The sequence below is a fragment of the Syngnathus typhle genome, linkage group LG2 (assembly GCF_033458585.1).
Source record: "Syngnathus typhle isolate RoL2023-S1 ecotype Sweden linkage group LG2, RoL_Styp_1.0, whole genome shotgun sequence".
NCBI classification, from domain to species: Eukaryota; Metazoa; Chordata; class Actinopteri; order Syngnathiformes; family Syngnathidae; genus Syngnathus; species Syngnathus typhle.
Window position 1 is genome coordinate 24,135,435 of NC_083739.1, and position 14,644 is coordinate 24,150,078.

A 14,644-nucleotide genomic window follows, 5' to 3' on the forward strand; every position below is an offset into this window, starting at 1 on the left:
ATTTGGATAACTGTTAATATTACGCCAGGCCCGTTCTCAGCTCCTCGTTGGTGTTTATGTCACGTTAGCATACCGTATCGTTTAGCCTGTTGTTGCTGGTTCGTCTGTTCTTGGTGTTGAATTTTGTCAAATGAATTTCCCCTAAAATGCGACTTATACTCCGGTGCGACTCAAATATGTTCTTTCCTCTTTATTGTACATTTTGTGGCTAAGGCGACTTATACTCCGGAGCGACTTTTAGTCCGAATAATACGGTACCTTATTATTGAGGACTGGTCTAAAGAGATGTTATTATAACATATATAATTGAGTCATGTACGTGTTCTTAATATTGCAATAAAATCAATACATTTTGCAATACTAACCCTAACCCTAGCCCAGGGGTCACCAAACTACGGCCCGCGGGCCGGATACGGCCCACGGGACCGTTTAATCCGGCCCGCCAACCCTGAATAAATTGTATTATTAAACTTTTTTTTTTTTTTTTTTTGCTCATTTTGCCTGCAATGACTGCGTTTCCCCAGTAGATGGGGAAGCGCTCGCCTGCGCATTTACTACCGGAAGCCGTGTCAGAAAGCTCGGTGCACACTCACAAGTGCGTGTACGGACATGGCGCACTCGCGCTCTATTTGTATCAGTCCCGAATTTAGAGCGTGGGCTGTGACGACAGCATTCTTGTCGCGCGCTGAGCTTTCAGATGCAGTTTCAGCCACATGAACGTCAAAATCTACCCGTCACAGATCGAGGTAAACGGACCAACACCTCGGATCTCGCCTAAGAATTACCACAACAAATTTTACTCCAGACTATGACGCACTATCAAACTTTAACAAAAAAGACAGCGGTGTCTACAAGCCTACTGGAACCTACAAAAGGATTATAAGGAAGGAACACAAGAACTTTAAGAGACTGCTCATATGTGTCAGAGAGGTTCTGCTCTGACAACTGAGCTGAACTTTTATCTGTTAAGATTGTGCATAGCACAACAGAAAGTTAATGTTCCATGTTTTTTTTCTATGAAGAACCCAGAGATGGTTATTTAGTTATTTTTTTAGTTGTTTTTTCTGTGAAGAACTCAGAGAGGGTTATTTAGTTATTATTTATTTCATTAATAGTGTTATTATTTGTTTCCTGACTTTTTTTCTGTAAAGAACCTGGAAAGGGTTATTAAATAACCGTTATTTGGTTATGTGTGGCTTTCTGGAAAACAAGAATTTTAAGCTCCCCTACGATCGTCACACTTTTTCTGTTACAAACTGATACCGGCCCCCCATCAGAGAAGGGAAAGGTTATGTGGCCCTCACAGGAAAAAGTTTGGGGACCCCTGCCCTAGCCCATTTGAGATCAAAGTGGAGTGACGTGGCCCAAGAAATACAATTATTTTAAGAGCTCAAGTCGGGCAGATTAACATAAACCCATTGCAATTCTAATTCTAGTATTACAGTATTACAGTATTCTAGTATTATTGTGAGTGATGTGAGTCACCCCGCTCACTCTTTGTTCAATCTAGTGCCCTCTGGGAAGAGGTACAGGAGCCTGCGCTCCCGCACAACCAGACTCACCAACAGCTTCATACTCCAGGCTATTAGGGTCCTGAACTCTCTCCCCTCTTCTGCGTAGCGTCCTGTACTTTTGCGGTATATTCTGACTGTCTGCTGTATGCACACTTGCTCCGTTTTGCTCCTCTTATTTATTGTGTTATTTGTTTATTTATTATTTATTCATCACTCTTATTATTCATTGTTTGTGCCTTCTTGATTTTATTTTGTGTTGTTTGCTTGTATGTATATTGTGTACTATGTCTTGCCACCGTGGGATAGTGGAAACGTAATTTCGATTTCTTTGTGTGTCTTGGCATGTGAAGAGATTGACAATAAAGCAGACTTTGACTTTAACTTTGACCTTGACTTATTCGAGTATTACAGATGATGGTGGCAAACTAGGTCAAAAGTCACACTGGATACTGACGAAAACGAAAACGATGTTGTCCTAAGAGTTGATGGGTCTTACTTGGCAAATAGGAAGCCAGCAGCTTGGCTCTCTTCTTCTCAAAACCTTTCTGTGTGATGTCACCTAGGAGAGAAAACAGATACACTAAATTGTTAAATCTGTTTCTCCATTGCTGCACAAAATTCAATGTAGAAGCACACACTCGTGTGCACACCCACACTTATAAAGCAAAAAGAGCACTCATTTGATCTCAACACACTCCTGGAGTTTCCTTAGTTTAAAGGTTAAGCGATATGGGCAGAATTACATATCTGCCACTGGTATATATTTTCTATTGCTACAACACGTATTTATTTGCGTACTTGAGTGTGCGTCTTAACTGGATCATTGTGTATGTTTTTGACACATTTGCCCATGCATTTGCAGATTGACACATTGCGTAGGTTTAGTGCTAAACTCCGCCGCACTGGGCACAGTATTTTGAACCCGCCAATTTGGACCGGAATATTGCAAAAAATAAAAGTTGGCCACTCTTCGCTCCATAGTAGGCAATTTAATGTGTGAACAGAGCCAGCCAGGCTCCTATTAAATATGCTGTATTATTTTAATCCACAAAGAGATAGTGTCAGTCAAACAAGGAACATAACACTGCTACAGAAATACATAACTGCCAACCTGTTGAAATTCACTTCAAGAACAATTTGTCTAAATATGCCTATTTTTAACCTTTTGTCAGGAATAATTACCACAGTATATTTTGCAATTTTATACACAGTAGAACTCGAGATCTTAACGGTTATTTGTACCAAAAGGGGTGTTGAGAAGGGAAACCGTTGAGTTTCAAAGCAATTTATCCCATGAGAAATAACTGAAAACGACCCGTTTGTGAACAAATCTGCCGAACCATGACAAATGATAGTGATCTTAAATAGGATACATAAACAGACCTTGGGTCAGTCAGGAGCACTTTATCGCCATTTCAATCAGAAAACGTTTAACCGTTCTGCCTTTCTTTCCTTCCATCTTGCAGCAGTCCTGTCATATTTCTGCTTATAAGTTAAGGCAAAAAAAAAAAAATCACCTGAATGATGATGACTCTAAAAACAAAATCACATTTCAGGCCTCTTGTAGCTCAAGGTAAAACTTTTCGTTTGTAGTTTGTTTGGAAAATTTGGAAAATATATATGACACCAGTCTTACAAAAACTGTATGTGCTTGTCGGATGTTTGGTAAATGTAATTGAGCCTTGTGGATGTGCGGCATGCAATTGTTTATGCTAAACTGTATACTGATGCAGAAACACCCATGCAAGCACAGTGATGTGCACAAGGATTGTAACAGACTGAGGCGTCATTATTGTTGGAGTCTTGATGTTCTTCCAGTGAGTGCCAGGAGAGTGGAGGGTTGACAGTCATTAGCAAACAGAAGAGGGCCTGTCGGGGTTGTGGGGCAAAACAACAGGGCCAGACTGGCATGACCACACTGACTCTGTGATGTTGACAGCTTCTTCCAAAAGAGAGGGAAAGCTGGAGTGCAAGAATGTGGTGCGTGCATAACAGTACTGTGATTGTGTGTGTGCCTGTACTCTTAGGTCAGGATATAAGCGTTACTCCACCCGGTGTGTGCGTGCTTCCCAGGTGGTACATGTTTAGTAGGGGTGTCAGTTGATGCACGCTAACAAACGCTTACTGAGGACTTCATTGTTACACCGGTGGCTTGAATGTGGGGTTGGCTCCCCAAAAAAAACAGCACCAAAAATGTATTTACCGTAATTTTCGGACTATAAGTCGCACCGGAGTATAAGTCGCACAAGCCATAAAATGCCCAAAAAAGTGAAAAAAAACCCCATATATATGTATATAAGTCGCTCCTGAGTATAAGTCGCCGCCCCACCCAAACTATGAAAAAAAACGCGATTTATAGTCCGAAAATTACGGTACTCCAGCCCTGATCTGTGTGGGTGTGGGTGTGTGTGTGCGTGCGCGTGAAGCGCATGGCTTGGCTCGTGTAAAAACACTGGCTCCGATTGGTTACCATGAAATATGTCTCTGCCTTACCCAATCATAATCGCTTATCTCGTTAACCCACCCAGTCTCGATTTTGTGTGGAGCAGCCAGGGTTGCGTCGGGATTACGCAGTTTATTCAATCAATTCATAGTAACGCATCGCATTTAACGTTCAGTAACAATAACGGTTGTTCTGTTTACACAACGTCGTAAAAGACCCCCTGCTATGCTTTGACCAGCAGGCCAGGGGCTTCAACCCCATCCTGTCCACTCTCACCCCCACTCTCATCCCCACCCTGTTTCTCTCAATAAAAATGCTCTTGCAAGTGCTTAAAAAGGGCATACTGTCTCCCATGTAGTTCTTGCAAAGATAAGTTAGAGTGAGCACCACTCTAACACTGACCCAATCAAAACACTTGAAACCCACTCTTTCTAACCCATAGCCCTTACTCCTAATGCCTAAGCCAAAATCATAAAGCCTTATCCCAAACCCCGCCAAAGCCAAGTCAATCTAAGGAGAACTGAACAATAAGTGCTCTCACAGGCTAAAAGGGGAAAAAAAACATCACCCCAACAAGATTGAAATGCAAAAACAATGAGTACACTGTGCTGGGAACCTGTCTCAACTGCACTTGGCAGGAAATTGTCATTAATGAGAACCATTCCACTCTACGTGTGTCAGTTCAACCTAATTTTAAAAGCGTAATGGTGTAGTTCACAATGAAAACATTCTTAATCTGTTTTCACATTTTGTTTCTTTATAAATCCATCTATTTTGTTTGTTCTCATTAGCATAGGCTTGGGCGATTAAAGGGCATGTAAAGACACTATGGGGTCTCAAAATGTATTTGATAAAGATGGACTTGTATTTTTGGAAACTGTTGTTAATTTTTGAATAAAATTGCAAATTGAGGAGTAATCGATGAAAAATCAACGGTTTGTATGTGATCGTTGAAGTTCATCCCGGAAATTGCCGAAGTGACTGTGGCGTAGATTATAGGAGGCTCAGCGTCGCCAAGTTACTTAGCCCATGTAAGCATAATGGCGGATACAGAAGTGGAAGCGATGTCGTTTTTGTTTTGTTTTATTAACAAATAGCGAAGCGATGTCGTCTGACGAATCTACCTCAGATGATTCTTCACCTTCTGATGAAAATGAAGAAGAGTATGATTTCTTTCTTGGGGTACAAAGCTACCAATTTAAACCATTGAGAAGTACCCCAGTGACTGAAGCATCGCAAAACCAAGGCGCGGAAGGTACAGCCAGAGAAAATCAATGGCTATATACTAGGGGTGTAAATCGCGGGTTTTGTCACGATACGATATCATATCGATACAAATAAACACGATACGATATTTGCCGATATCTTAAAGCCTGCTGTGATTCATTCACGATACATCACGATATAGTGCTCTACGATCGATATAGAACAATATCCTGATTTATAACAATTCATACGCAAAATCAACAAGGTACTGCAAACTATTTAGGAAATTAGAAAGTGCTTCCAAACGAATGACTTGAAGCCCAAAGGCGAGCGAATTTCCTCGTCTTCTTGGACACTAGCCATAGCACCAGCCCAGGAGCCGCGTAGTTGTGGGCTCCCCTTTTACGTGCCTGCTCTGCTCACAGCACAACACGGCGCGCACTGCTCCCGGAAAGAGGAAGCAAGCAACAATGAACTGGATTTCAAAATAAAGTCGCGTCTAATGTCCGAGGTCAAAAACGGGCAATATAGATCGATGTTTACGTTTAGCATCGATGCCAACAAATCGTAGAGCATTATATCGATTAATCGATGTGTATCGATGGATCGTTACACCCCTACTATGTACTGATATTGTTTTGGGTGTCCAATTTAATAAATTCTAAGAAAGTTGCAAATAAATTTTATTTTAATAATATATTCGGCAACATATTTTTGTAGGGTAGAAAACAGTAGGAAAATTAATTTTTAGGACTGGGAAAACCCATGAACGATTATTACTTTGGTGTGCTAATTCTTATTTTCCCTTTGCACATGTTAGTACCGAAGTTACACCTATAGTTATAAGCCTAAACTTTTTTATTTTTCAAATAACAAAGGTAACATTTTATTATTGTTTTCATACCCCAAGAATCTCTCTTTTGGCAATTGCACAGCTCTGTCTTGGCACTTTTGAGGGGGGGGGTGAATTTAGGGGGGGGGTCTCCGTTGTCTCTATTATGCTTATATGTGAAGTATTGGAGACAAAACACCAGGAAATTGTATGAATCTTCGCGCTATCAATCGGTATACAATGGGGGTAGTCCTATCATTTACATTACGGTACCATGTGATCCAGAATGGAGCGGTTCATGGCAGGGGCGGGGAAGATCGAGAAATACACACAACTTGACTGCGTTTGGCTCACAAATGCAATTTTATTTCAAATTCTATCATATTATTTGGATACAGGGGAATATAATCGAACATTCTGAGTGGTTTTTAAAACATGTTAAAGCGTATGTAAAGGCACATTTAATTTTGTGGAGCTTATTTCACTCCGGAATGTTATCAGGGGTCAATGATGGAGCATCTTGGCTTCAGAATTGAGAAACTTCAAGCCGGACGCAGTCCCTACAGTCCAACCTGTGCCCACAGAAGAACAATTGGTTGCCATGTATGTAACAACCAAACATCATGTTTTTTTTGTTTTTTTTTACCTGTCATGATTCATAAATCAGAGGCATTTACAGGGCACTTTTGAATGAGACACAATAATTGAACACAGACCTGTGGCAAAACCATGAAAGTATGTTTACTGTCAAAATATCATTTTACATTATAATAATTCTTCTGGTCATGATATTACAATATAAAAGACAGTCATTCATGAAAATCTGTCAAATGCAAACTGTAAACAAGGACCATGTGAAAATTAGGTCAATGCAGTCTCCGGTTAGAATATCTTATTTTTTTCCATTATGCGTGTAGGTATTAAGTAGAATAGTTTTAAATTATTCACAATTATTTAGGCAGTTACCGTTTTTTTCCATGTATAGTGCGCAAAATTTAACGAATTCATTGTCCTAAAATCTGCGCATTATACATGGGTACAAAAAAAAATTATTTTATTTTTTTTTTATTTTTTTTATTTTTATTTTTTTTTTAGAAAACAAAACCAACAACAGGACTGACCGACAAAGTCGTGGAACAAAAAGACAGGGTGACATTACCAAAGACAGGAACAGAAAGCAAACAGACATCATGACAGTAACACATGCAATGATCCGACGGTGAGCGAGGGGCAGACAGGACTTAAATACAAAACACGTTACATCGATTGAGGTGACAGAGGAAGAGAGGGGCGACGCGAACAGAAACTATGGCAACCTAGACACATAGCAAAACTGGGGACGAGACATGACAAATCTCCCCCGAAATAAAACTTGTAATCACCTTTCTTCTTGTTTGTTGTCAATCGCGCATCGCATTCAGCCATCCTGTCCCAAAACACTTAGTCAAAAAAATCCATAACTGACAACACATCGTTTGATGCGATGGTGCAATCCTTGATGGTGTGTTATTGTCAAATATTGTTTGTTTTTTAATCTCCATCGCGGACCGGACGTCATGCGGAAGCAGTATGACTGTGCATGCGCGAAAGCAGTATGACTCCGCATGCGCACTATGGGTCAGCTGCGCAGAACGGATGCGCAAGACACGTCAGCTATTTACTAATTAGCGAGAGTTCGGTTTAATTAGCAGTTTCATCAGAATGGATAAGAGAGCAAGTTATACTGTAGCATTTCGAAAGAAAGTCATTGAAGTGGCAGAAGAATTAGGCGATAGGGCAGCTGCACGGCAATTTGACGTCAATGAGTCAAACATAAGACTCTGGAGGAAGAAAAAAAATCAATTTGATACAGCAAAGGCTTCAGCAATATAGCCCTCTTCTCTTCTTGACTGACAATGAATGTGATAGTTTAATACAATCAGCAAATAACAAAATGCGTATTACAGGTCGGTCATATTTTATTTCACAACACTTTGCCTTGTTCCTTTCGTCTCTGCTGTTCACTTCAAACACGCTCCATACGAGCGCAATGCTCTCGTATCAGACAAGGCTTGCTCGATCACCTGCTCGTTTGCTGTCTGTCACAATGTACCCTACACAAATCCAAAACATTTGTTGCGGCTCCGAGTCACGACGAGGGGCAAGTTTTGGTTTCCAAGGGTGTTTTTATTCCTCTTCAACGTCTCTCCCATACAGAGCCGCCTTTTTCACGTCCGCACGCCTCCTTCCCGTGCGAGCACGGAGCGCGGTGGTGCGTTTATGGGCAGTCGGAGAAATCAACGCCAACAAAAAAAAATACATCCAGCCTAGTTAAGACCATAACAAAGACTATAAAAATGGGACCCATTGCCTCCCTGCGTGTGTGACGATCATTGGGACTTTAAAAAAAAAAAAAAAAAAGAAAAATTTCATTAAAAAGAATTCATAAAAATTGGGTGCGTATTATACATGGGTACAGGCTTTTTTCCAGCATCAGCATGCCATTTTTAGGGTGCGTATTATACATGGGGGCGCACTATACACGGAAAAAACGGTAATTATGGGATATTTTGTTACAAACCAGTCAGTATTTCCAAGCCGATCCGCATTTTCCTGACCATGGCGCTGCCCACGACCACGATGATCGCCATTTTCTGTTTGATTTTCTCCCGCTGGGGTACTTCTCACCGGTTCAAATTGGTACCCTCGTACCCCAGGAAAGAAATCATACTCTTCTTCCTTTTCATCTGAAGGTGACGAATCATCTGAGGGAGATTCGTCAGACGACATTGCATCTGCTGCTGTATCGGCTAAGTAACTCGGCAACGCTCGGCGTCCTATAATCTACGTCACAGTCACTTCGGCAATTTCCGGGATGAATTTCAACGATCACATACAAACTCAATTTGCAATTTTGTTCAAAAATTAACAACAGTTTCCTAAAATACAAGTCCATCTTAATCAAATACATTTTGGGACCGCATAGTCACATGCCCTTTAAAGGTGCCTTTACACTTTAAGCGATCGTGATTACTGATCGTGATGAATTTCAGGTCGATTACGGTGATCAGGTGTGTGCATATTCCTCAATTAAGCATGTACCTGGTTGCAATACACATCCATCCATTTTCTGAACCGCTTTGCATCACGAGGGTCGCGGGCATGCTGAAGTCTATCCCACCTGAATTCGGGCAGTAGGCAGGGGACACCCTGAACTGGTTGCCAGCTAATTGCAGGGCACATAGACAACCATTCGCACTCGCATTCACACCTACGGGGAATTTGGAGTGCTCAATCAGCCTACCATGCATGTTTTTGGAATGCGGGAGGAAACCGAAGGACCTGCAAATTCACACAGGAAGGCCAGAACCAAAATGGAACCCGCAACCTCTGCACTGTGAGGCACGTGTTCTAACCAGTCGTCCACTGGGCCACCTGCTATTCACATATAATCCAGGAATTGCTAATGCAATGCTATGGATGCAAACCATTATACTTGATAAAAAAGAATGCGGTCACATGCGTGACAACAGCCAATCAGAGAAGAGTTTTTACTTCTTCGCTCACATCCTCTCTCACCCTCTCACCCTCAACCTATTTAAGCCACGCCAGCGGAACACTCCTTGTCAGTCTGTCCTTTGATGCTACCCGTATGCTCACTGCACTCTACCCGTCTGACTCCCATTGCCGACCTGTTCTGTTCGCTGACCCGTCTTGTATTCCCAGCCGCCTGCCCTGACCACCCGCCCGTTATTGACAACGCTCTGCTCGCCGCATGTCCAGACCATCTGCCCAGTGCTGACCACGCTCTGCTCGCCACCCGTCCTGACTATCCGCCCGTCCTTGACGCAGATCCCCGCAAGCACACCGATCGGCTACGTGCTTGCCGCACCGCTCTCCTCCTTGACGCACCCGTCTTCCTCAATCGCCGGCTACGCCACGAAGCAAGCACCCACCTGCTCCAACTCTTGATCGCCACTTCCCCTTTCCCCTCATTCAATAAAGACTATGTCAACTTGCAATTGGCTGCTCTGTCTGTCGTTTCACACTTCGTCTACTTTTGTCCTTTTTTATGGTGCCTTGATCAACAGTAGTAGTAGAACAGTAGCTCTCTCTGGCGTTAAAATTAAAAAGTGCAATTTACTCAGGCAATAGTTGAAGTGCGGGCCATTTTCTATTCTTTTTATAAAATGTCTTGCGGGCATAATAAAACTGGGGGCTGCAATTGGCCCGCGGGTCTTAGTTTGGACACCTCTGGTCTAAAGCGACAACAAACCCTAGGCTTCTTCATCATCATGGACATTTGTCCCTGGAAAAGAACATCTGCAGCTACAAATGATGCCAAACATGCAGCCCGGTACCAAGCGACCCACGGACCGGTACCGGTCCGCGGCCCGGTGGTTGGGGACCTCTGCCTTAACGGATTCAATTAACGAAAGTTCATGAACTCGTTCATATTTTGAATGAATGTGAACTGAACGTAGCGGATTTTTGTCCAGTGAATGTTTTTGTAAACACGCTCATTTTGGGGCCACTAAATGGTTTTGAACAGCAATTTGCTTTCATTCAAGGATGCCAGGTTTTCTCTTCTTAGACTTCAAAATAAAACCCCACTTAACACACTGTAAACAAGGCGGCGGTGGGGGAGTTTGGCAACGTCTATCACAAACAGTCTCACAGCGGAATAACAGACCCTCCAGTCGATGAAAACTCATGTCGAGTGATGAGAAGCCCCACTTGCCCTTTCTTGTCAAATGTCAATGATAAGGTATCATTCTGTGAGAGCATTCAAGATTTTGGTGTTGAACCACGAATTACTCTTAGAGATTGTTTCTGTTATTTGTTTTATTTATTTATACAAATAAATAAATAAATAAATAAATAAATAAATATAAATATGAATAAATAAATAAATAAATATAAATATAAATATATATATATATAAAACAAAAAAAATCACAGTTAAGACTTGCAATTTCAATATATATATATATATATACTAGGGATGCACCGAAAATTCGGCCACCGAAAATTTTCGGCCGAAAATGACCCAAAAGTGCATTTTCGGTTTTTGGCCGGTGAGCAAACAGCGCAGCCAGCACGCGGGAAAACGGGATAAGAGCCAGCATGTCTGCGGTGTGGACTGATTTCACTATCTCAGAGAAAGACCCACGGATAGCGATTTGCAAAACATGCAATGCTGAAAATAAATGCTATATAAATACAATATACATATATAAATAAATATAAATAATATAAGATAATAATATTAATATTATAAAGATAATATTAATATAATATAAATAAATCCATAAATACTGTGGTTCTAATAACTGACAATCATTTCTTTTGATGTTTCGTTTTTTGGCCTTGGTTTCCTCATTTTTGGTTTTCGGTTTCGGCCAAGAATTTTTATTTCGGTGCATCCCTAATATATACGTATATATATATATATACGTATATGTGTATATATACATATATATATATATATATACATATATATATATACATATATATATATATATATACATATATATATATATATATGTATATATATATATATATATATATATATATATGTATATACATATATATATATATATATATATATATATATATATGTATATATATATATATACGTATATGTGTATATATATATATATATATATATATATACGTATATGTGTATATATATATATATATATATATATATACGTATATGTATATATATATATTTATAAATTTCCCCTCTCACCCTCCGCGGGTGGTCTCCCACTCCAAGCTCGGGTCCTCTACCAGAGGCCTGGGAGCTTGAGGGTTCTGCGCAGTATTTTGGCTGTTCCTAGCACTGCACTCTTCTGGACTGAGATGTCTGATGTTGTTCCTGGAATCTGCTGTAGCCACTCCTCCAGTTTGGGGGTCACTGCCCCAAGTGCCCCAATGACCACGGGCACCACCGAGGCCTTCACTTTCCAGGCCTTCTCAAGCTCTTCTTTGAGGCCCTGGTATTTCTCTAGCTTCTCAAGTTCTTTTTTCCTGATGTTGCCATCGCTTGGTATTGCTACATCCACTACAACGGCCTTCTTCTGTTGTTTATCCACCACCACAATGTCCGGTTGGTTCGCCATCACCTTCTTGTCAGTCTGGATCTGGAAGTCCCACAGGATCTTGGCTCGCCCATTCTCTGTCACCTTAGGGGGTGCTTCCCACTTTGAACTTGGGGCTTCCAGTCCATACTCTGCACAGATGTTCCTGTACACTATGCCAGCCACTTGGTTATGACGTTCCATGTATGCTTTCCCTGCTAGCATCTTACACCCTGCTGTTATGTGCTGGACTGTCTCAGGGGCCTCTTTGCACAGCCTACACCTTGGGTCTTGTCTGGTGTGGTAGATCTTGACCTCTATTGCTCTGGTGTTCAGAGCCTGTTCCTGTGCAGCCATGATGAGTGCCTCTGTGCTGTCCTTCAGTCCAGCTTTTTCCAACCATTGGTAGGATTTCTTGATGTCAGCCACTTCACTTATCTGTCGATGGTACATCCCATGTAGGGGTTTGTCCTCCCATGATGGTGTCTCTAGCCACTCCTCCTCTGTTTGCCATTGTCTGAGACATTCACTGAGCACGACATCCGTTCGGGCCTTTTCCTTGATGTACTCATGGATCTTGGCTGTTTCATCCCGAACAGTGGCTCTCACACTCAGTAGTCCTCGGCCTCCTTCTTTGCGGCTAGTGTACAGTCTCAGGGTGCTGGACTTAGGGTGGAACCCTCCGTGCATGGTTAGGAGCTTCCGTGTCTTGACATCTGTGGTCTGAGTCTCTTCCTTTGGCCATCTTATTATTCCTGCAGGGTATCTGATGACTGGCAGGGCGTAGCTGTTTATTGCCCGGATCTTGTTCTTGCCATTTAGCTGACTTCTGAGGACTTGCCTTACTCGTTGTAGGTATTTGGCTGTGGCTCCTCTCCTTGTGGCTTCATCGAGGTTGCCATTTGCTTGTTGGATACCAAGGTACTTGTAGCTGTCCTCAATGTCTGTTATTGTTCCTTCTGGGAGTGAGACCCCATCTGTATGGACTACCTTCCCTCTCTTTGTCACCATGCGACCGCACTTCTCTAGTCCGAATGACATTCCAATGTCTGTGCTGTAGATCCTGGTTGTGTGGATCAGTGAATCGATGTCTCGCTCGCTCTTGGCATACAACTTTATGTCATCCATGTATAGGAGGTGACTGATGGTGGCCCCATTTTTGAGTCGGTATCCGTAGCCAGTCTTGTTGATTATTTGGCTGAGGGGGTTCAGACCTATGCAGAAGAATGAATATATGTATATGTATATATATATATATATATACATATATATATATATATGTATATATATATATATATTGTTATTTGTTTACCGTATTGGCCCGAATATAAGATGTTTTTTTTGCATTGAAATAAGACTGAAAAAGTGGGGGCCGTCCTACATTTGGGGTCTAGACATTATACCCATTCATAACGCTAGATGGCGCCAGATATCTTTAAAGCGAATGCTGAACTTAACTCCCCAGGCCAAAGCGAACCCTTGTCACATAGAAGAAAAATAAAAATAGCTGTTCGAAAGGTCCCCATGTTGATGTTAAAATTTTAGAAAATTACCTGAGTTACCTCAGTTTATCAGTATTGTTGGGGCTTGAGCGCAGCGGTAAGTTAAAGGTTGCTGGTATCGACTGAGTATGTTGCTGTGATTGTGTGCGTCTTTGACACAAAGTGAGTACATTTCATTGTTACTACCGTCGTGCCGTTTGTCTGATCGCGCTTTGTTTCGTGTGCAAATGTATTTTGTTGTCTCGATGACTTATGTTTGGTGTGTTGCCGACAGGGCTCTACGCAGGGACAAGTGGGGGCAACGCCCCCTCAAACAGATGCCCTACCCCCTCGAATCAAACTTTTAGAAGTGAAAAATCCGCTGATAGAAACACACGTTAATCAGCCCCCTCTCTTCTCTCATGTCGGTGCAGTGTGTGTCCTCACACAGCCTGCTGTCAGGACTCCGCGCCCCTCCGTAAACATCCAATCACTGTGAGTATGCAAATGAGGCAAGACGCAGCCAGAGTGTCAAGTTACAGTCAGCGCGATGGTGAAACCGCGATAAACAAACCGCAATGTAGAGAGGGATTACTGTAATTTGAATTTCAAGTGACGACAGCAGCACAACGTCACGTCAGCAGCAGTTTGTCGAGTCAATCTTTGTCCTTTATGTAAACAACCGCCGCGCTACCGACGCAGCGTCGCGCTGCCTCGTCGTTACTCCACAGATCTACTATATAACTATATTGTAGCGTTAACAAAGTTCAAGGAAAGACGGGGGTTTGGTGAATGGCGCTTTATTTAACAAAACAAACTTACAGGCGTGTGGCGGCGTGAACTTCCAGCCACGGAAGTGGAAGAGAGCTCCATAGAATAGGACCGGGCGTGCGTAAAAGCCATGACCGAGTTCCATCCACCGTCCTCGGACAGCCACCCGGCTGAGCGCCGGCCCTCGACTTCCATCCACGGAGGTGAAAGACAGCTCGGTAGAGTAGGAACGTCGCAGCACGACGTCGCAGCACGACGTCGCAGCACGACGTCGCAGCACGACGTCGCAGCACGACGTCGCAGCACGACGTCGCAGCACGACGTCGCAGCAC

At 42.3% G+C, this 14,644-nt stretch overlaps 1 protein-coding gene across 3 annotated transcripts in view; it reads right to left on the reverse strand.

Annotated features, from left to right (window-relative positions):
* dip2ba (disco-interacting protein 2 homolog Ba) overlaps positions 1-14,644 on the reverse strand; it is a 141,088-nt gene that overhangs the window by 92,534 nt on the left and 33,910 nt on the right. For all 3 annotated transcript variants that reach the window (XM_061272953.1, XM_061272955.1, XM_061272954.1), the window contains exon 2: positions 2,011-2,073. In XM_061272953.1, coding sequence (XP_061128937.1) covers positions 2,011-2,073 — 63 coding nt within the window. The remainder of the gene's footprint in view (positions 1-2,010; positions 2,074-14,644) is intronic.